Here is a 22836-nt window from a genome sequence, read left to right as displayed (position 1 = left end):
CAGGATGCTTGGAGCACTATTCCGGTAGAAACAAGGGGGGATACTGGTGCTTGTCTGGGCTGGTGAGCTCATTGAAGACAGAAGGATGCCTGTGCCTCCTGGAAACAATTCTCAGCTATGACAGGCTGGGTTCTCCAGGCCTTGCTGTAGCTCCAGTGCAGGCACAGGCAGGTTGGCCAAGTCCAGAAGTGGTGCAGCTGTGTTGATGGGCAGCACGAGCAGCCAGAAGGTGCTGTACTTCTTGCTGTGGGGGCTGGTACCCCACTGTAAAAAAAAAAAACACTGCTCTTATTGTATCATCTCGGTGGGGGCTGGTACCCCACTGTAAAAAAAACCCACTGCTCTTATTGTATCATCTCATGTCTAAAGGCTTAGTGTTTTAAAACAAACAAACCAAAAATACTACGTGTACCTAAAGAACTGTTTAAATCCCAGAGCTGAAACATTCTCTTTTTTGAGCATTGCTGAGCACACAGCTGAATAACATAATTTTTCATTCATCTGACGGTTCAGTTTTTCCTTTGTTAGCCTTTTCTTGTCAAATACTACATCTGAAATTACTAGTGACCTTTCTGCTTGAAAAATACCTGCTTTGTGCCAGAGCGGCGTGTTTGTCATCTTTTTGAAAACACCTCTCTCAAGCATAACTTTTACTCGGTCACTTGTGGACAGATGCAGTGTAATGCCATATGTATGTTAGTCTTGTGAATGAAAGCAAAACCAAACCCCTTGGGCTTGAGGTTACAGTTAGGTTTTCAGAAGCAGGTCCCAAAATCAGAGCCCTGTGCGTTAGTGGTTTTACAGAAGTAAGTGCTATACTGTGAAAACACCAATAAATATTGTTCATTTAATGGCTAATATTTAAGGTAAATTGTTGTCCAGAAGAAGGTGATGCCCTCCGTATGAGCCCATCGAGAATTATCAGAAAGGGAGGAAGGTTGTTTTAGCACATGTGAGATGGTTATCTGAGGATACACAGATCCGAGTTTTAAAGGTCTGTAGCAGTGAATGGAAGTTATTGAAATATTCATAAATATGCATGGAGGAATGTGCATGAGTCATGTTCATGACACACTGAAGGCTGCAATCTGCTAGAAAACATGTTTTGCATTGGCATGTGGATGAATTGCATACTTTATTTTATGCACTTCATCCATATCCTCACTTCTGTTTAACAGCTCATCCCAAACCTGCATATTTGCTACTTGCCCTGTCTCCTACCTATCTTCTGTTACCTCTGAAATTATTTTTAAGGAAAGCTGCTTGTTCAGTTTAACAAAATTGTTGATAAAACACCAAATCCTTGTTTGTTGTAGTAGCCTCAGCAAGTGTATGTTATACTACTTTTAGCATCAGAGAGGAAAACTAAGCTCAGAAGAATCAAAATAGCATGATCAGAAAGCAGAAGAATTAAAAATACAATAAGAAATAAACTAAAAAATCTTTCTGTCAAAAATTGCCCGGAATACATTAAACTATCTTTTTTTCTGCTATAGAAGTAACATTACTCGTACAGGTTTGAAGAAATAAAAAAGTCTGAATATGACTCTGAATGTTTTTGCAGATCCTTTTTATAGTCCTTGTTGAATTGAAGTGAGAGTGATTTAATAGAATACAGATAACTGGTTTTTTTCTCCATCTCCTCCCAGGCAAATACTTCCATAAATTTTGTGAATTCTGTCTTCTACACGGCCCCTGGGAGACTACAAATGTGCAGTTTCCTTGTATACAGATTGTAGACAAGAGTGAAAAAACATTTCATCCGTGCAGAGTATCCTCTTTCAGGAATACTTGAGAAGTAGTTTTGTATCTCAGAATGACAGAAATTGAAAATAAGTGTTAGTATAGCTTGTTGATGAAATATATTTGCCAGTCATTGTCTCTGCAATCTTAAGAGATCACAGTAACAGAAAGTGCCATAAAACCGTAGCCACAGTGTAAACCATTAGCAGAAAAGCAAGTTGGTGCTGGGATGGCCAGTGCTTGAAAATCTGTTTTATGTGTTTTGGGGATTTTTGTAAGTGGAGAAAAAAACACCTGTAATGTGAGGGATGTGATGCGCAAAGGGCCAAGGAAGTACTGCTGTTGTTATTTTACACTTTATATGCTTTCGAGCAGGTTAGTAGAACATAAAGGTTGGACCCTGGCTCCTTTTCTGTTGTTATTTTACACTTTATATGCTTTCAAGCAGGTTAGTAGAGCGTAAAGGTTGGACCCTGGCTCCTTTGTCTGTGCACAGTGAGCTTTTTTTTTGGCTACCAAAATGCTTTCTTCTAGTTACATGAAAAATCTTTATGTCTTCTACAGGGGACTGTATAAATCACATGCATCTGAATTTCATTCAAAACCACTTTGGTTGTAGTGAGAGATGCTCAGATTCAGGTAGTAACCAGCCTCAATGATTTAAACCAGGCTGTTGGGTGATGCTGAGTCATCTGTTTCCTGGTTTTTCATACTCTGGTTTTCTGTGTATCTCTCATGTTTTTTTCAGCAGCACGTATTAAAACACTCAGTGCTGCATTTGAATGTTCACTGAGAGTTGCGCTTTTTGAGTACTTGCTGCCCAGTGCTCCGCAAACAGGGCTCTGGACCTCTCAAAATTAATGTCCCAAATTGGTGGAAGCATTTGACCTCGACCTCCTTGTTGCCGTTCTGTGGAAATGATGACAGGGCCATGCCGCACCTTAAAGGCATGTTTGGGGGATTAGCAAGTTAATGCTTGTGAAGCACTTGGATTTACAGTAATTATCTGCCCAGAGAAAATCTTGTCACATAAATAATAATTGTCATCTCAACAGAGTATGAGTAGCATGCAAAAAAAGGCACAGGTCCATGTGCTGAGCCATGAGATGAGGAAAAAACACTGAATTTCTTTCCTAGTGAGAACTAGCCAGTGTGTGCCAAATGAGGCACAGGGACAACTGTGGTATGCTTAGAAGTTGTTATCTGTGTGCAAGAGGGGCAAAGAAACATCCTCTGCTGTGGCTTGGGCCACATTTGGGCTCCAGGCTGGGGGCAGTGCTCGTTATTTTGTCAGTAAGGGTGGCACCCACTCTGCCACTGGAACACGTGGAGTCATGATGATGAGGATGCTGAATTGGATTGACGGGAGTGGGTTTCACAGTAATCTACTGATAGACAAAGGATGAAAGTCAGGGTGTTTTTTCCAACCACTTGCTGTTTTACACAAATCCTTGTTTGCCTTTCTGGCTGTTACCTCCCCATAATTACCTCCCATCATTTTCCCTTACGGGCTTCCAGTGCTGGTCCACATCCTCTACTTCTGTTCTCCCAGTCCCAGCAAGGTTCCTTTCCTCACTCAATTTCATGTTTCTTCTTTCCTTTTCCCCATCTGCTCCTTTCTCTGCTGCATAGATCTTACCTACAGCAGCACTGAAGAGAAGAATCTGACTTTGCCAGTGCATCTTCAGGCTAGCAAGAGGTTGTTCAGCTGTTTGGGGGATGCTGCGTGCATAGTCTGGTCTGCACAGAGAGATCCATGTAACAGATCACTGTGTAGTCAGTCCCTGGGAATTTTTAGATGCTTTACGTGTGGAAATCTGGCACTTCACAGGTGCACACGGTCCTGACAAAATTACTCTAACGAAGAGCACAGGTGTCTGAAAACTAAAGTGTAGATGTGGATGCCCAGCTGTCCAGGTGAGAGGCATTATGAAGTACAGTCTTGAGGATATTTTGGGGGCGGTCTGGTCTCTATCTTTTAAACTCAAAACTGTTGATGAGCAGACTATGTCATGAGACTGGTGGATTTTACCCAACAAAGTGGGTGTTTTGGAGGACTGAATTAAAATTCAGTGAAGAAATTACATTTGCCACACAGAACTATTTTCTTTTTCAGTTGAGAGCAAGTACTCTGCCAAAGAAGGCAAACTGAAAGGAGCAATTACATCCTGGGAATAGCCTGGAGTTATAATAGGAGTCAGCTACATGGTAAAGACACCAAATGTCTTTCTGGAATGAACCAGCAAGAGCTGTATTGCAATACACAGTTTGCAATACAGCTTTGCATACTGCTCATTCAGACAACAGCTGGAAGATGCTGCCAAGAAATAATGAGAGGGTTAGAAAATAAAACCTCTAAGGAAAGTTTGAAGGAATATAATTTACATAGTCTACAGATGTCAAGACTGAAGTAGTCCTGGGACAGGTGTTTGCTGTGGATAGTAGTTAATGTGTCTATCATCTAGAAGGAGCAGGCTTTGTGCACAGTGCATAGTATATTAAATTTTGATACTCTGAAAACCTTCCTCATGAGTTTATCTCTTCGGGTTGCAGACATTTTATACAGGAGAGGAGGGAAGGGTTTTTTCCTTTGGGAGAAGGAAAGAACTAGGGAGGAGATGACATCCTAGTGTTCCGTCTAGTTTTCACGTGTCTGTGATACGAGTTGATCCTGGATGAGCTCCAGTTTTCCAGTTGTTTATAACTTTATCAAATTTGGATGGATTTTCAGAGGGATTACAGAATTAAAAAATATCCAGCACTAAAAGCAACACATCCTGATTGAATTTCAAGTATCTCTTCCAAAATATGGAGAACTCTAATTATTGATAAAAATGTTTTTGTTATCATTGCAAAAATACATTTCATCTTGTCTTGTTCTGGGAAACAGTTAATGCTTTGTGACCAAACTCCTTCCTGCCGTCCCCCAAATTGCCAATACTTAGCATACAAAATGTGGGTCAGACGATTAAAGTTTGGCAAAGGTATAAGCAGCTAAAAACAAGGTCTAAGGGGAAGTGTCATGTAACATTAATAACAGGCAAAGCTACCCAGCCCCACCTATACTGATCTTATTTCTATCAAAGCCAGGTTTCCTTGATGATTCTCAAATGTTTCTACAGGCTTTTAGAGAAGATCTGGAATGCCTTATTCAAGAACAAATGAAGAAGGGCAATAACCCCACTGGACTGCTTGCGCTACAGCAGATTGCTGAATACATTACAGCAAGCACTTTTTCAGGTTTTTCCTCATCTTCACTCAGTAAGTGAATTATGGATATAATTGCACTTTTTCCTCTTCCTTTTTTATCACCAGGGCTTAGCAATGCTAGGATCTCCTCTTTCTTTTGAATAAAAGTTGCCAGAGCTTGCTTCAGCTGTGAAGTAGTACAGATGGTGGCCTTAACTTTTCCTTTGTAGGCTTCTTTCTCTCAAATTCTTTGGTTTGTATAATAACATCCAAAATGTTTGGAGTCAGTTATTATTCTAGTCAGTTATTCTACAATTTGCTAATAAAAGCTTAACTGAGATAGGGAACAAAATGCTGCACCATGTTACTATTAGCAGTTTAACATGAGCATGCACTGAGATGTGAAATACATAACAATTTAGATTTATTTTTCTACTGTTGCATATAAATTATTATTTTTAAAATGGAGAAGGGGAATAGCCTGGAAAACTGAATTATTACACAAACAGCTCCCACAGTTTAAAACAGCTTGTGGTATGCCCTCTAGTTATAAAGATGTCACTAGGATCTTTCAGTTAACACCCAAGTTCTTCTTTCCAAGTCATGAAGCACTGAAACGTTAAGGTTGATATAAGTTCTGTGGGTGGACATCATATGGGAGCTTACAAGCCTGAAGTACAGAGGCGGCTGTCAGCATTCAGCATCTTTGGAGAACTCATCCCAAAATGGCTCTTTAGAGTTCATTTAACAAAACAAGTGGAAGAGAACAACAGAGCGCCCAAATAATCTCGTCTCCATGTCTCTGGCTGGTTAATGAGACTGTAGGTCCAACTGCTGTCTCTGCTGCATTTGCCCAGGGACTCAGGGCAACTAACCTCCAAGTGCATACTCTTTTTATTGAAAACCAAAATGACTTCTACCTCTTCTGGTCTTAACTTTCCCTATAAGCAAAGGCTGTAGCTCTCAAAGGGATATCAGGCATTCATGAAGGGGAGAACTGTACGTTTGTGTAGTCACAAGTCAGAGATAAATTAATCTTTGAGCTTTCTCTGTTAAGAGGTGATCTCTTGTCTAGCAGTTTTGAGAATTCTTTCACTAATCCTAATTTCTTCATTAAGACTAAACTAAAGTGCTCAGACTGAGACATATTTTTTCAGCTTATTTATCTCAGTGTCAGAAATCTATCAGGAGTGTGTTCCTCTGTAATTTTCAAAATAACATGTAAAAATACTTCATTAGTGGCACATGTCTTAAAGCACAGTTCAAGTTCTGTATAAGTTCTTGAATCAGGAGAGAGCTCAAAATCCAAGTGGTACTTCAAAGGAATTTAACCTCTCTTGTGTTTTAAAAAGAGATTAAGACTTAAATTCTGGATATGGCTCCTACTGTCTGAAAGTAACAGAAGTTTCAGGAAAGACCTTAGAAATCCCAGCAGTGCAGTTTCAGTCTAACAATTGCTGGTACTGCCATGGTAACAATTTAAATACGCTGCTTCTGAAAGATCATGGCATAGCTAGAATTAATTGTCCAACTGGCCTTAATGTTTTTTTAATCTGTGTTTCAGGCCATGGAATGATTACACCCATCAACGATCTACCTGGGATAGATACCTCCTCATTTGTTAAGGGAGAAAAACTTACTCGTTGCAAGTTAGCCAGTTTATATAGATTGGCTGACTTGTTTGGGTGGGCACATTTGCCAAATGCCTATATCACAGTAAGTATTTTAGAGGAAAAAATATTTGGAATCTTACCTATTCATTCAAATTAATTTTCCCCCTTGAATGATATAAAAACCAGATCAGTAATCCATTTTCTTCCTCCTTTGCAGGTAAGAGTAAGCAAAGAACATGACCATATTCTCATCATTCCCAGAGGTCTGTCCTTTTCTGAAGCTTCAGCTTCTAATTTGGTATGTGATTCACCTGTTGTAATAACCAGCAAGGCTCAACCTGTTTTCTAAAAGACTTTTGTGTCTGATAAAATGTACTCCTAAAGTATAATCGTACTGCTATTTGTTTTTTAATGTTTACCCACCAGATGAAAAGCTGATTAACTATTTAGATACTAGCATCCTTTGTCCTCAGCATTTCTTTCTGGGTTTAGTTTTGCTTTCTGTTGCTTCATCTTCAGCTACAGTGTGGAACAGCAAACTTTTGTTTTGCTGTCTAATGAAGTTCATCAAATAGCTTCAATGTAACAGCAACCTTTTATAACCTGACAATATGGTAATACATATGAAATGACTCTGTAGGAGTAGTGTTAGTAGAATCAGCTCTTATCTTTGTAAGTGGTGAAATCAAGTTGAATAATCTTCCCCAGGCCCAACAAAGGAGCTGGGTGAAGTTACAGATTGGTATTTAGGCAAGGGCAGCTGCTAAGTCACACAATTTTTTGTGCAGAACCTGCCATATGTTCTTCATGTCTGTATGTATCTGTAAAGAAACTATCTCCAGTTGGAAGAGGTAGCAGATTGAGACTGATAGCATTATACCAGCAAACACAGGACCAAAATACAAACGTGAGAACACAACCTGATATGACCCTGCTGTTGTTTTTTCTTTACCCTGCAATTATTAGTTTAATGTTCCCATGAAATTCAAAATTTGCTATGCGTATAATTTTCTTACTGGTAATTTCTCAGAAGCTGATTTTTTTTCATATTTAAAATGTAGGTAGGAAATGTTAATGGAATTCATTTTTGAAAGTCAGAAGCAAGGAAACATCAGCTAGACCAAAAAGGAATGTGTATGTATGTTGTATGAGGGTCTTATCTTTACTTCTTTCATGGCTGGACTTCCAAAAACTATCAAGGGCTTAGACAGCACAATGGTTCGTTGACATACAAATTCATGACTGCTCTCCTGCTTTTTTTGTGTTCTGACCCCAATATATATGTGGAGAAATTTAGTACTAAGTATGAAAGGGAGGGTAATTTTTAAATAATGGCAGTTGTCACAAACTTTTTTAATATTGTTCTTTTGTTTGACTTTTCCAGGTTAAAGTAAACATCCTAGGAGATGTGGTTGACCAGGGAAGTACGACTCTAAGTATTGACAATGCAGGATTCAGTCCACATGTGGCCATCTACTCCACACGCCCTGATGTCAGATGTGTAGTACACATCCATACCCCTGCAACAGCAGCTGTGAGTCTTCCTTCTAGCATAAAGAATAGAAGAAAACAGGTTTACCTCATGAACGCAGAGCACATTTCTGAATCTGAATCGCTGCTCATAGCAGTTTTATTATTATAATGTGCTGTATACATCATCATTTGCATTATGCAACTCAGTTTTCAAGTGTCTTAATTAGTAGTTGTATTCAGTTTTGATTTACCTCTCTATTAAAAAGTCATAGTTAACATATAAGTTAAAAATGGTCTGTATAACAATGATAAAAATGTAAGGAGACTTGAAAGAGTTGCTTTGAGATAAGTAAATTCATATTATTATTTTATATATAAATGCATATATATGCATTCCTTGACTACAGACAAAAAAAGGAATGGGTAACTTTTTGTACTAGCTTTTAGAAGTTCTAAATGTGGGAAAGAAGGAAAAACTATTAAGTAGGCTTATGTGAGAATTAAACATGAATAAAATTCACAAAAATTAATTTAGTTAGGATAATTTGTCCTATAATGTACCTGTCCATAGGTTGGGTAGCAGCAGCTCTGTCACCCTGTTGCAAATTAGACTGGGGGGAAAAAAAAAGTATTGTTTCTGCACTTTCACTATGGAGAATTTGTCTCTCTTCTAGCAAAGATACAAAAGTATATCCTGCTAAGGCTTGGGTGGTTGAGATGTGGGTTTTAAGAGTTTCTTTTTTTTTTTCCTAGTTATCAGTACTTCATTTTCTTAAAACAGGTTTCATCTATGAAGTGTGGCATCCTTCCTATATCACAAGAGGCTCTGATTCTGGGAGATGTTGCTTATTACAACTACCAGGGATCTCTTGATGAACAGGAAGAGAGAATTCAGCTTCAGAAAGTTCTTGGACCCAGTTGCAAGGTATTCAACCTCATTCATGCTCTTCATAGACAATTTTCATGTACTGCACCGGTTTCTACCATTTAACATTAGTGTCTTCATTTACTAGGTATTAGTCTTGAGAAACCATGGTGTGGTAGCACTAGGAGAGACACTGGAAGAAGCATTCCACTATATTTTCAATGTGCAACTGGCTTGTGAAACACAGGTGAGAGAGAATTTGTCTGTATTTGATTTCAAACATTTATTCTGATAAGTTACAGATTACATCCCAGGTGGGAAGGTCTCTAATATTACAGAATATTTGGGGTTGTGGAGTCCAGTAATTGTATGCCAGATCAAAGTCAGAGAAAATTGGAATAATCAGGAAAATTAGAAGGAACAGCACAAATACTGGATCGCTCTTCCTAGAATGAGTATCAGTGTTGTTACACTCTGAAGGGTACAGGTTTTGTTCCATGCTGTGGAGAGTGAGCTTCACGCAGAGACTCTGTTGGATAACAGGTATGGTGGTACTTGCTACGTGTTAGGATCTCTCGACATCCAGCATGTTTATCAAAGCTGAATGTTGTGACAAGGAAAGAAGCTTCTCCCTATGGTCACAAAGATTTGTAAAACCAAATAAGCAAAAGATCTTTGGAGCAATGGTAGATGGTAGTGTATTTAAAAATAACTTGAGTCCTAAAATCAGTTGTTTCCATTTTGTCTAACTTTAACTGCCTAGTTAAGTATCTAGGTATTATCTGTAACCTGTGGAGAGAGACTGCTGAAAGTGTCCTCACCTTCTGTAACTCTTAAGCCCATCTTCAGAAACTTCCTCACTTTGCTCTTGTTCTTCAGTGTTCCTCTCCTCCCAAGTAGGTGTTTGGAGGTGCAAACGGCAGTCTTCTGCTCCTTTCCTTTCCTTCCTTGCCCTGCCATTCATTTTGAGTTCAATCAGTCGTTCATTTTGAAATGGATGTAGAAATGAAAAATTTTTAGTTTGTGATGCAGAAAGACTTTTTAAGGTACTCTGTAAGCTAGCGTTTGAATCTACTCCTCTTAAAGTGCAATTATTAGAAGATATTATCATCCTTTCCATAAGAATCACTTACTATGTATTTTAATACATTTTTGCACAATAGAAAACTAGCCTGAGAGATCACTGCAGCGTGTGTTTAAGTGTGTTTCTCCTGTGAATTCAGGAAAGCAGAGAATCCAAAAGCTTTTCCACAAATGAAATACACTCATTGATGTCTCTAGGTTCATGCATTAGCTGGAGCGGGTGGGATAGACAATCTCTTACTACTGGATCTGCAGAAGTTCAAGCCTTCCACACACACGCTGGCAGCAACTGGAGGAGGTGGAGTTAATATGGCTTCACAACAAAAATGGAAAGTTGGGGAGCAAGAATTTGAAGCGCTCATGCGCATGCTGGACAACCTGGTGAGAGCACGTTGATGGCATTGTCCGTATAGTTTCTGTAAACTTTTGAGTGTAGGATTAGCTTCTGTAAAGCAAACAATTTTTTCTGGTTTCTTTGTGAGTTTGAAAATGAAGATGGAATTACTTTTATTGTATATGAAATCTCTTCTGCTTGGTTTAGTTTGTGTCTTTTTTTTTTGTCACTGTATCTGATAGTAGAAGTCTGTCTTGATAAGAATTTATAATGTTTTGAACTTCAATTTTGTGCAACCCGTCTCACAAACATATTTGCTCTTTATAGTAAGTTAACAGTAAAAATATATTTTAACCACCACCTAATAAAGATTCCCTCTATATTTTGTTATTAACTCTAATATTAGGAAATAAGGCGATAATTTATTACTTGTTTGACATGTTCATTTCACTGCAATGTGAATTGTGGAACAGCCTTTAATAGAAATAGAGCGAGGAATGGGGCGTGACCTAGGATGTGCTGTTGTGCAAGGCAAATACACATCCTTATGAAAGCTAGGTCATAACCTGAGCAGGGAGTCATTTTGTGGTCACGCGTTCACGAAGATGGGAGGAAGGTGAAGTGTGGGTGGGGTCCTGTCCAGCTGCTACTGTACGGTATTTTAAATGGGTCTCTTGAATGTTAAAAGTATGAATGAATGATAGACGACACCACTAGCCTGTTCTCTGAAGAGCTCAGTGGACCTGTTTAATGCATACAGGGCAGCACAAAACTTCCATGACTACTTTGGATACCTTTTTCTGATTTTTTTTAAATTATTTTTGTTTAAAATAAAAAGCCTTTTTTTTCCTACATAGGGATACAGAACTGGCTATGCCTATAGGCAACCATTAGTCAGAGAAAAACCCAGACACAAGAGTGACGTTGAGATCCCAGCCACTGTGACTGCCTTTTCCTTTGAAGATGATACAGTCCCACTTTCCCCCCTGAAATTCCTGGCGCAGAGGCAACAGAGAGAAAAGACAAGATGGCTGAATTCTCCAAACACATACTTGAAAGTTAATGTGCCTGAGGAGTCCTGGAACGGGGAAACCAGTCCCAGGACTAAGATCACGGTAGGTAGCTATTTTAGGCAGTTGCTTAGTTTTTGCACTGCTCGAGAGAGAGTAAATTGCACACAGTTTATGTGAGGAAAACTTTAAGAGGATTAGTGAATAAGTTTATAAAGCAAATAAAAGTAGCCTTAGGGGAGGCTTAATGACATTAGTACTATAGGACCCCTCTGTTTGGGGAAGAAGGGTTTAACTATTTGGAAGAGTAATAGTTTATGATAAAATTTAACAATTATTTCCCTTTTGTTACTAGCTCTTCTGATTCTTGAAGTATAAAACAGTTTTTCTACTGTATCTTTTTGTGTTATTAATTATCCACCAAACATAGTAAGGTTTTAAATTACCCAGAGATTGTTCTCTTCTCTACACGAGGAGCACAAGGTCTAATTCATCTCTAACTACCCCTTTCCTGTTCGTGAGCCTACTGGAAACAGCCTTCGAAGAGTTCGTAGTACTACTTTTAATGATAATCAAGAATTTTTCATCACCCTTTGGCTTGCCAGTATGCTTCCACTGTGTTTCCAGCCTGGAGAGAGGTGGATCTTGTGGGACTACCAAGCATGTTATTTGCCATCAGGCTAGTCCCAGTCACAGAGTACAACTGTAAAAGCAGAAGCTCCTCCTGCTGGCAGGCTAGCGAGTTTGTAAACTTAAGTTTTGGAGAAACACCCTCAGCAACTGATTTAAAACCCTGCTTACAAAGGAAGAAGACTACAAACAAAATGCGTGCTTAGCAGAAGTGGAAGTTGATTGCATGAAAAAGGGCTCTGGAGCTGGTGGATCTATGTGCCAGTTACTAGGATGTGTGATGCTTTCTAAATATGACTTTGTTAGTACTGCATTTTTCAGGAATGTATTTCAGTGTTTATAAAAAGTAACATTGATGATATGTGTTCAAGGCAACTTAAATCCTCTTGGGCAAACACACAGACTTGTAAGGAGATGGGATTATTTTGTGGGTGTAATGTGCAATTGAAAATGAAGTCAGAAAGTCCTTTCTTTGTATGTCCTTTCTCTTCTGTAACAATAAGACAACATTGAGAATTGTTCCTCTCCGTCATGATGGGGGTTTTAGCTTCTTGTCTCTTTTTTTTTTCTTTAAGTGGATGAAAGCTGATGACTCCTCCAAGACTAGTGGAGGAACGCCAATCAAAATTGAAGATCCAAATCAATTTGTTCCTCTAAACACCAACCCAAATGAAGTGTTGGAAAAGAGAAATAAGGTAAAAGAAGTGTAATTAAACAAAAATGCTAACATTTCCAAATGAAATTCAATGTTCAATTAATTATTTAACACAGCAGTAAAATAACATTTTTCAAATGTTCTGATTTTACTAAGTTTTTTACATTGTATGTGATTTTTGGCACTAAAAAGCATTTATTTAAATGTATGATATACGTGAGGTCTGTAGATATATATGCAGTATGTATCTAAGTTTTGAACGCAATGGTTTGATGAAGGATGAATATTAACTCTGGAAATGATAGACTAGAAATGGTTGTCCCTGCTATTTAGAATTATATTTAGTGGATAATTAGGTGTCAACACGAACCAAATTAGCGTGCGTCATCTGCAGCATGATTTAATCTCAGATTGTAATCTCACTCTGTTCTGTATTAATTCTCTTAGCACTTACTGAGCTGGAGTTTCTATGGTCCAATTTGCTTCCTAATGGCAGTAAAAAAAAGAAAATTAGACGTTATTGTTGGACCTCTGTAAACACAAATATCTCACTGCTTTTCCCTTCCAGCAGTTAAGACGCTGACTGTCAGCCTGACGAGATACTCCACCCTAGGCATAACAATATTAACAGACATTCAGGACACTTTCCATTAGATTACATTTTTTTTTTATTTCTTGGAAAGCACCGCATCAGTATCTGTGGGGACTGAACTAGAGTCAGAAGGAGTAACTCCCTTCCTTAGAACTGGAAAGGCATCCTCTGATCATCTAGAGTTTAATAATACAAGTCCCAGACAATTATTTTTTTTAATTCATGCATGACAGTGCCTTGTTAGATAGTTTATTCCTATTTTTCTGCTGTAGAATTATTTTTATCTGATCTGGTTTTGTGTTTATATCTGATCTGTCAATCTCTTAAGCACTGACAATGAAGTGAGGGCCATTGGCTTGGAGAAGATAATGAGGTATTCACAGATGAAAAACTTTATCAACCTTTGTGATCACAGAGATCTCTCTAACAGCTTAACATGGGTCACTTATTTTGGGAGGATGGAGAAGACAGGCTGAGAGATGTATTACTCCTTAGGGTTTATTTCTAAATACTGGGTTGTGTGAAGTGCTGGGGCTAGGGTGGGTGCTTGGGAGTACTTGAAGGGCTCAACAACACATGCAGGGAATTCAGAGGTGGAAGGAAGAATCTTAATTTTTAGGTACAGCAGCATACAGCTTGATCTTCCAGCCATTCACTGCTGCCTGTGTCATGGGCTTTGCAAATCTGATGGTCGTAGGATTCGTTAAAGAAAAGTATCTGTTTCTAACCCAGTTTCTTTTCTCTGTATAGATAAGGGAGCAAAACCGATATGACCTAAAGACAGCAGGACCACAGTCTCAACTGCTAGCTGGGATTGTTGTGGATAAAAAGCCGAGTCCAGTGAGTAGGACATAATTAATTGATTTACATATATTTGGATTATTTGTCTGTCTTTCAAACATCAGTTTGGGCTATTTTCTTTCTAAATGCTTTGTTAGAACTGATTATTTTAAAGACAGGTTTTGGATGTTTGATAACATATTCTTCATGTTTCATTTCAGAGCTTTAAAATGTTAGTTTCAAATGGAGATATGCATGGTAGGTTTGCCTGCCATTAATATTAATGAAGTAGGACCCTTATCTAAGACCATTTAAGCTAATGAGCAATGAACTTTGCAATGCATGGTGCCAAAAAAGAATTCTTTCATTAGTCCATGGAACTGCTGCTAAAGAAAATGATTGAGGCCCAGAAATAAGTGAATTTAAAAGGTGGGATGGGACTATGAAGAAGGCAGCTTTCATTAGAAACAGGCATCTTATTGGGAGGGAGGGTTTCCAGTTTCTTACCTGTCCACAACATCTTATCTTGAGTAGAATATACTTACTTCCAAACAGTCCAGATATCCCTAATAATGTAGCTAACAAACTGTGCTGAATTCTAATTGGAATTCTATAACTTTGTTTCCCACCATCCATGGGTTACTGGATCTGTTTCCTCGTTTTGGTTTCCAACATTCTTTTGAGATAACACTGAGTTTGATTATTTATTTCAGGCAAAAAGAATATTTTTCCAAATCAGTTTTCTTGCAATATGAAAATAATTTTAACTTCATCATTGTAAGATTCATACCAGAAGAGCTCTTCCAGTTAGATTCCTAAACACAGTTTAGGAATGAGCACAGTTACTTTCCTACAAAAAAAATTCCTACAACTTGAGGCATTTGCAGAAAACGTGGGAAACCTTATCTTTGAATCCCTGTTGTTAAAGAACTTTTACTTCTCTGAAGAGTATACTAATCACTGAAGTCTAAGCTGTGGAGGCAGTTTTCTGTTGCTGAAGCTGTCTCCCTTGATCCAAAAAAAAAACCCCTCAAATAATGATTGTGCTGCTGCAAAAGCATGGTGGTTTACAGCTCACTGGTCAGTGTTTGTTACTACGTGAGTGCCTATTAAATGGGGTAATTTTAGTCTGGATGCTTGTGTATTTTTCTTCTGCACTCCCTGCCAGTCTGGCCTCACCAAACTTTGGGCAAAAAAAAGAGACATTAACCATGTACATTTTGCTTGCTTCTTTTTTTTTAACTGTTAAGTTTTATGTTTTCTCTTTTCCAGCCAATGCAATTTGAAGATGATGAGCAGGCACCACCAGCACCACCCAACCCATTCAGCCATCTCACAGAAAAGGAACTGGAAGAGTACAAGAAAACAATTGAGCGCAAGCAGCAAGGGTTGGAAGGTCGGTGGTGTGTTTTTAAATGTTGGGGTTTACATTTTAATGAGTTCATTTCTAGTTTGAAAATATCTGCTTCAAAAAATGTATACAAGTTAATTACTACCATATACTGTTGGCGACTGCTTTGCTTTAGAACTAATCATTCCAAGACACAGTAGATTTTTTTTTTTTAAATGTTTTTGTTCTTTACTTCAGTTAATCATAAAATTAAAGCAATGAAAGGCTTGCATATAAATTGGGTTGGCAGAAACACAGTTTAACATAATACTTTTTTTTTTTGTCAGAATCATAGAATAAGTTAGGTTGAAAGACCCCATGAAGGTCGTCTGAGTCCAGCCTCCTCCTCAAAGTCGATTTCAAAGTTAGATCAAGTTGCTCAGGTCTGTGTCCAGCTGAGCCTTGAACACCTGTAAGGATAATGATCCCACAACCAGTCTGGTAACCTTCCAGCTCATTGTGGAAGTTTTGCTAAGTAATCTTAGATGGTACATGAATAGTTGACTCTGAAAAGTGATCTTTGCCACTTAGATTCTGAAATATATGGCAAGGTAGAAAAAAGCTCTGTAATCTCTGGGTTCTTTTTTAACCTGTTTTGAATTCAGAGGAAAAGGGTGCTGGACTCTCACTTGGAAAGTGAAATATGCAATGATACTTTACATTTCGTATAACCATGTTGATTGGTTCTCCATTTTCTGACCCTTGAATTTCGGTGGTTTTGGGTAGATGTTTGCAACATTATTTCTAGAGGTTTACTGAGATGTTTGGTCTTGACTTCTTTAATTTTTCTTTTATTCTCCTGATGTGCAAGACTCATCTAGCTTCACTTTTTACATCTTCCAATACTACTGTTCCACAGGGAATTACTAATTCAGGATTGGTTGGTGTTTTTTTTAATAACTCTTACTATGCGCTCTTCTTCACTAATATTGTGTAATAAAACAACTTTGCTATATATCACATTCAGGGCATAGTGTAATAGCTTACTATAACAGAAACTCTGTCACGTACAGCTAGGTAAACCATGGTGCATGCTACCTGGAATGTAACACTGTTAGTCTTTTTAGTGCTTGCTACTGAGGAACTAATATGTAATGACTGTTAGCAGATAAAACATGAAAATCCATAATTCTGTAGAGTTTAAACTGTGCATTGTAACTTCTTGAGGTTGCCAGCATGAGCAAGGCAATGCTAGCAGAACTGTAAATCTTGTAGCACTAGCACTGACATTCTTGCTTGATTTTTACTTTTGCATGGCTACTAATTCAAATCTTGTCCTGCAGATGCTGAACAGGAATTATTCTCAGATGACGGTTCATCTGTGTCACAAATTCAGTCACAAACTCAGTCCCCGCAAAATATCCCAGAAAAATTAGAAGGTATTCTATGCAGTTTCTGTACAATGCCAATGGCTGGGGTAACCTGAGTCATCCACTCTTCTGCTGCGCTGTTTACACTTGCATGAAATCAGCTGAGCCAAAAAGCCCTCTTCTAGCAAGTCTGGGTGTGACCCTCTCCAGAAAACTACTTTCCCTAATTTTTTCTAATACGTAATCCTCACAAACAGAAAATAGCTCATGGCATACTGAAACTTGGATATAAATGAGATGGAGGAAACAGATGTTGTATTTTATTTTATTAAAGGTGTTAAGATTAGGCTTTTTTGCCTAAGACTTTTCCAGAAGTCTAGGAAGGCATTTGGAAAGGGTAGTTCTCTAAAGACTTGTGTATGAAATGGTTGCATTTTCATAAATGAGTCTCTTGCAGTAAACCGTAATTCTGAGTGTGCTTGAGACAGTATAGGTGTATGCTGTGTAGACTGTATTTGTATGGACTGTATACAGCTTGAGCTGTATATGTACCTGGCAGGGATACGGTTAACTTTTCAGCCTGTTTTGCTTTAATGACATTTTCACAGGATTTGCCTGTTTACAACAAGTAAGAGTGAAGATAAAGGGGAAAAAAAAAAACCCCACATGTAAGCGCTTCGGGTTTCATTCTTTGGATCGCAGGCCAGACTTGCAGACATTGTTTCAATACTGGTTTTTTGCATGATAATGTACATAAATAATTGCAAAATTCTCTGTTCTTTCAGAAAGTAATGAAGATCTCTATACCCAGAATGCTAACCTAGTATCCGTGGAGTTGCCAGTTGTGGTGGTGAATGGCAAGGAAGATGCACATGATGTGGAAGAAGATCTCACCAAGAGGGTCAGTCAGCTAACCACTAGTACTGTGGAGAGCGTAGAGATTACGATTAAAAGCTCTGAAAAGATAGAAGAGGCCCTGTCCCCTGAAGGGTCACCTTCCAAATCCCCATCAAAGAAGAAGAAGAAATTCCGCACTCCATCTTTCCTGAAAAAGAGTAAAAAGAAGGAGAAAGTAGAAGCATAAGTGCAGTCCTGTTGTGAGGAGATATTGCACATTTTAAACCTTTAAGCTGACCATTAACAGCGTAGTGTTAGGGGTGTGCAGTAACTGGACTTTCAACCTAAACAAAAAGGAACTGGAAGAGGTTTTGCTTTAAAAAAAAAACAACCAAACAAAAAACAACAAAAAACCCCTTTCCTGTTAATTGAAAATTAATTCATCTCTCACTTAACTGTGTCCAAAATTGCTATGAGGGTTGGAAACATTCATTAGTTTAATGTAGAACTACATTGGCAGGTGCTCAGTTACCATCATAGCAAGGTTGAATTACCATCACAGTATGCAGCAGAAAGTTCTGCTTGAAGTATTTTGCAGACCTTAAAATTTTCAGTACAGTTAAGTCTTTATTAAAGTTACTGTTGAGTGATCATACGACTTTTTAGAACTGCTGTCTCATTTGGTAACCAGATCATACGTTTTTGTATTGTGATTTTGACCATATATTTTATGTTTCTGTACCCGTGTTTGAGTGGGTGCATATTAATAGCACACCTTTAAATCTTTTTTAAGATTAGATCATATAGAAATATTATACACTGGCACATAATATTAGGGGGAAAACTGTGTAAGAGAAAGTTTATTTGGAATTATACAAAATATCTAAAGAATTCCATTCTTCAATAACTTTTTTGCCAAATATTTCATTTTAGTGAAATATAATTTTTGAAGACTTCTTTTTTATTCTATCAGTTGGGGGGGGAACCCTTATTTTTCAAGAAAGGGGTTTTTATACACTTAACATTGATAATTTAGTTTAACTGGCAAAACAAAAAGAAGATTTTATATGTTCAAATGTTTGTATACCATTCAGTATAAAGGTATTATAAGCATGTGAACCAAGCATTTGATAGTAGAGTGTATTTAAGAATGCTTGGTTTAGAGTATACTTAAATATAATTCAGGAATCCAGGGACTTAGAAATCAAAGGATAAAAGCATATAAAATTGAACTGGATTCATGTTTAAAAATTACTCGTGGGTTGTTTTTTTCCTCTCATGGTATTGCTAATGAATGAAGAAAAATAATCTCTTAACATAACCAAATGAAGGACACAAAGCTGTTAAAAGGGAAAGTGAAATAGTAAGAAAATAGGAGGAGACAAAGAAAGTAAAAGTTTGGTGATTATTTTTTTTAAATATATGATATGGATTGGGGATATTTTTATTAAATCAGCAGAGTGACATTTCCATTTTAGATGCTTTAAAGAATTTGCATTGATTCATACAGAGTGCAACACTTTGGTTTTTTTCTTCACTTTGCTTTGAATTGTAAAAGGGTCTCATGAATCTGTGTTGTCCTTTGGATGAATGCAGAGCAAATCAACGCCTAGTGCCATGGGTAAGAGTGGGGCTGCCACTTACTCATTTTTACTGATATTGTCATTTTAGTACTTTTACTGTATTGTAAATACAAACTAAGCATAGAAATTAACATAGGGTTTTCTTCGCTGTGTCAAATTGTCTGTAAATCAGTCATCGCAATAGGAAGTACATTTTAAAGATCCATGTGATTCACAAATTGCCGGTTGAAATATTATACAATATATAATTGTTAAATATGGCTGGAGAGTGGTTTGGCATGCAAAAACGTTGATTATAGCATGTTTGGGGGCTGGTTAGCTTTGACCGTGTAAGTGTGATAATGCAATGTTGGAATGGATCCTGGAAACAATTTTCTAGCTATCACTAAATACTGGAATCGGTGTTTTTAATCATAGTGGAAACTTTCAGTTGCTTACTTTTGTTTTTTATGTTCTACATTATTTGTATTGTATTACAACATATGTAGAAACAGTAACCTGTGAACTACGCTTTTCATAACTTTTTAAAAAATATATCTAAATGAATGCAATGTGCATAAATATTTTTTAAAATGCAACCGTGAACTATTTGCACCTTTTGCTAATGCCTCTATTTACTTGCTTTGGCATAAAGAATGAGCCAGCCAACTCTTGTGTCCTGTGGAAAATATATAAATGTTATCTGAAATTGCTCATAGATGTAATGCTAATTAATGTTAAATCACAAATAAACAGTATTTTAAATAGATGGATTTTGTATAGCAGCCTTTTGTTTATACAGTGCTCTTGCATGTCTCATTTGTAGAAAACATGCTTTGATTATTCACGTTACTTCTCAAGAATTTATTCTGAAGATGGTTTCTTGCTTGTGCTTATTCTGGAAGCTATGCAAGAAAATAGTCTGATCTTATTAGAGAACCATTGTTTTCTCTGTCACTGGTCCTGGAGATGAAAGAGGACAGGCCTGTGGTAAAATACGCAGCGTTGTCAGGCGGTTGTTTTGAAACCCAGTTGAGTTTGTGCTGCAGGCTTTCTTCTCCCGGGGCATGTTACCCCATCTTCCTGATCTGCGTCTTGTGCTCTGCAGCATGAGTTTGTGTGTGACGGCCTGAGACACAGGACTCGGGTAGTTTAAGTGCTGTGAAAGTACAGAGCGTGGAAACAGTTTGTAGAAATTACTATATTTTTTCATTTTATTAATTAAAACAAAGGGTTTTTGTAGGGAAGGCTTTTAATGCAAAGCTATTTGAAGACATTTATGTGATGCCCTGCCAGCATATGGTATACCTCGGAGTATCTGAGGCTGCAAAAGTTGCAGTGTTAATGTTTTTATAGCTATATTAACTCTGTGAACTGTCGCTAAGGCCTTCAGCAAATGTTTATTTTCATTGTCCTTCCACCAATCAGCCTTTTGTTCCTGTTTAGAAGAAAGTCAAAATTCAGCCCTCGGAGTCTGGTGACAGTTTCATGAACTCGGTCCCCGTGTGGGAGGATCATTTTGGTTCAGCATTTTAAATAAATCTTAACCAAGATTCAAGTAATTTTCTTACTATTGTTTGTCTCCAGGAACATCTACAGTCTGCTTCATGCCGCACTGACATGAAAGCGGACACTATATCAACATGGAGGAGCTTACACTGTAAGGCTAAGTGCATCTATAGTTTTCTTCTTTGAACTCTCCTTATTCCCAAGGGTGTACAAACCACAGCAGATCTTTCATTTTCACTTAGATCTTATTCTTTCACAGTATTACAAGAAGGATCTGAGATTCTGCGAGGCAAAGTATGGAAATAAGGCTTAACTCTTGGGAAGCTGGAGCCCTTGGAAAGATGAGCTTCAAAATGGATCATTGACGTGATAGGAAATAATTATCACCATTGGGATGCTTAACCCAAGAAAGAGCGATTCAGAGAAGCTGCAGTGTATGCTGTGAGGAATTACATGCAAACCACCACTTAAGAAAAGGGAAAATGAAAGATTTTTGAAGTTGTGCACTGTGCGTGGCTGTACTAAAATCTGTATTGTGATCTGGGTCATCACCTGCTGACTTCTTTTACAGACTCTCACCTGTTCTGGAGACAAGTGTTACACAGCAAACAAGATTTTGCTTGATTTGCAAAAATTGCAGAATGAGGTATACTTTAGTTCAGGCTTTAGATGCTGCAAGGAGACAAGATAATGTCATGGTAAAGGCGGTAAGACGCCGTTTTGACCAATGCTTTCCTGCCTTGCTGGTTGGGTTACCGTTCACTGTTGAGCACACAGCATAAATTGCCGTTTTCTGTGGTGCTCAGCAGTTGAGGACTTTCTATTTTCTGGAAGTGCAGTTTGCAAAACTGTTGAATTTTCACTGTTTCAGGCTGTGGAAACTTCTCAAATACGATATACTCTTAAGTAGCCAAGGACAGGGAGAAAGGGCTGCCGTGTCGCAGACTTCGCGCATGGGTCTGATGGAAACTTGTGACACAAGTGCAGATGTCCCTCCTCTGTCTTCCTGCAAACTGGCGGGGAAATGCATCTCCCTGCCCACGGGGTTGTTGCGTGGGTTGGTGTTTGCTCTTTCAGAGATCCAGTATGTTAAATGAGGGGGAGTACTCATTGAAAAGCACTAATTAGGAGCTGCCTGGGGAGGTGCGTGCAGGCGGCTGGAGCACAGTCAGCCTGTGAGCGTTGCCACGTGCACGGAGCAGCCTGGCGGGGAAGGCCTGGAGGGCGTTCGGTGGAGATGGACACTTCTGACATTTTAGCTTGTCACACAGCCTGTGTAAATTCCTATTTTTAGAGACTTGCAGATTGGCCAAACTTGCACAGACTCTTAGAGGAATAGTAGAAAGCAGATTCCTAATGTGAAGGTTGCTCAGCCCTTTGCCACAATTTCTAACCTCAGTTGCAAAGCCGGCTGCAATTTTAGGTTTCTAAGATAAAAGATTGCCAGAATGTGATGTGGAGAAACTTCTCCAGCCTTGTTCTTTCAAAGTTGTTTGATTACATTAACTTTATATCTTATGCATGCCGGCAGTGCATGCAAACACACCCCAGCAGCTTGCACTTGGACCAGCACACAGCAGGGAAAGTTTCAGTCAAATTTAATCAACTCGTAAGTGAACAAAACAAAGCCTGATGACGAGAACTGGAGGGCAAACCTGGCTGCAGCTGGTGCTTCCAGCCCTGTTTGTGCAGCCCGGCTCTGATTGACATTACCCATGTAGATATTAATCCTTTAAGCACACTACTACTTCTACAGTGGTGGGAGCTAGTCAGGGCAATTATGCTGAGCCAGGGGGTTGGAGAAAATATTTCTTTGGATGCGTTCTCAAGGTCCCTTTACAACCGGTTGCACCTTTGTTCTTTGTGTCTGCAGGGAGCAATGTAAATTCGAGAGTCCACACCGAAATTGTGGTTGAGTCACAAAGTCAAACACAGGCCGTGAAAGGTGGACATTCGAGCAGCCATTAGATGGCATCAGACCTTCACGTTTGCTGCCTTCGTTCCCTCCAGTCATAAAGCTGTTAACAAAGAGCTTTCAAAGAAAGTATTTTGGTGCAGATTTTGTGGGCTTTATTCCAGTTCCAGCGCAGCAAGATGAAAGCAGACATCTGGCTGTTGGACTCATTTTCTTTATTGATTCATTTCAAAATCCAGCAATGGAGCGGGCTTTGGCCGGGAGGCACAGCTCCTCTGCTCCCCTCGATCCTCTCACACTTTTGCAACTAGCCAAGAATATGAAAAAAAAAGTATATATATATATA

The 22836-nt window shown here is 38.5% G+C and overlaps 1 protein-coding gene across 1 annotated transcript in view; it reads left to right on the top strand.

Moving 5' to 3' along the window:
- Nucleotides 1-19839, top strand: part of ADD3 (adducin 3 (gamma)) — a 32996-nt gene extending 13157 nt beyond the window's left edge. The window contains exons 3-15 of the mRNA XM_010073180.1: nucleotides 4866-5004; nucleotides 6497-6648; nucleotides 6763-6843; nucleotides 7930-8079; nucleotides 8800-8943; nucleotides 9032-9130; nucleotides 10165-10347; nucleotides 11158-11415; nucleotides 12516-12635; nucleotides 13938-14027; nucleotides 15240-15363; nucleotides 16641-16736; nucleotides 17453-19839. Coding sequence (XP_010071482.1) covers nucleotides 4866-5004; nucleotides 6497-6648; nucleotides 6763-6843; nucleotides 7930-8079; nucleotides 8800-8943; nucleotides 9032-9130; nucleotides 10165-10347; nucleotides 11158-11415; nucleotides 12516-12635; nucleotides 13938-14027; nucleotides 15240-15363; nucleotides 16641-16736; nucleotides 17453-17751 — 1935 coding nt within the window. The 3' untranslated portion in view covers nucleotides 17752-19839. The remainder of the gene's footprint in view (nucleotides 1-4865; nucleotides 5005-6496; nucleotides 6649-6762; nucleotides 6844-7929; nucleotides 8080-8799; nucleotides 8944-9031; nucleotides 9131-10164; nucleotides 10348-11157; nucleotides 11416-12515; nucleotides 12636-13937; nucleotides 14028-15239; nucleotides 15364-16640; nucleotides 16737-17452) is intronic.
- Nucleotides 19840-22836: the final 2997 nt, after the last annotated feature.

Source organism: Pterocles gutturalis, unplaced genomic scaffold, assembly GCF_000699245.1.
Source record: "Pterocles gutturalis isolate BGI_N339 unplaced genomic scaffold, ASM69924v1 scaffold5757, whole genome shotgun sequence".
In the NCBI taxonomy this organism is placed as follows: Eukaryota; Metazoa; Chordata; class Aves; order Pterocliformes; family Pteroclidae; genus Pterocles; species Pterocles gutturalis.
Note: the sequence above shows the minus strand (reverse complement) of the source record. Positions and strands in the feature narration are given on the sequence as shown.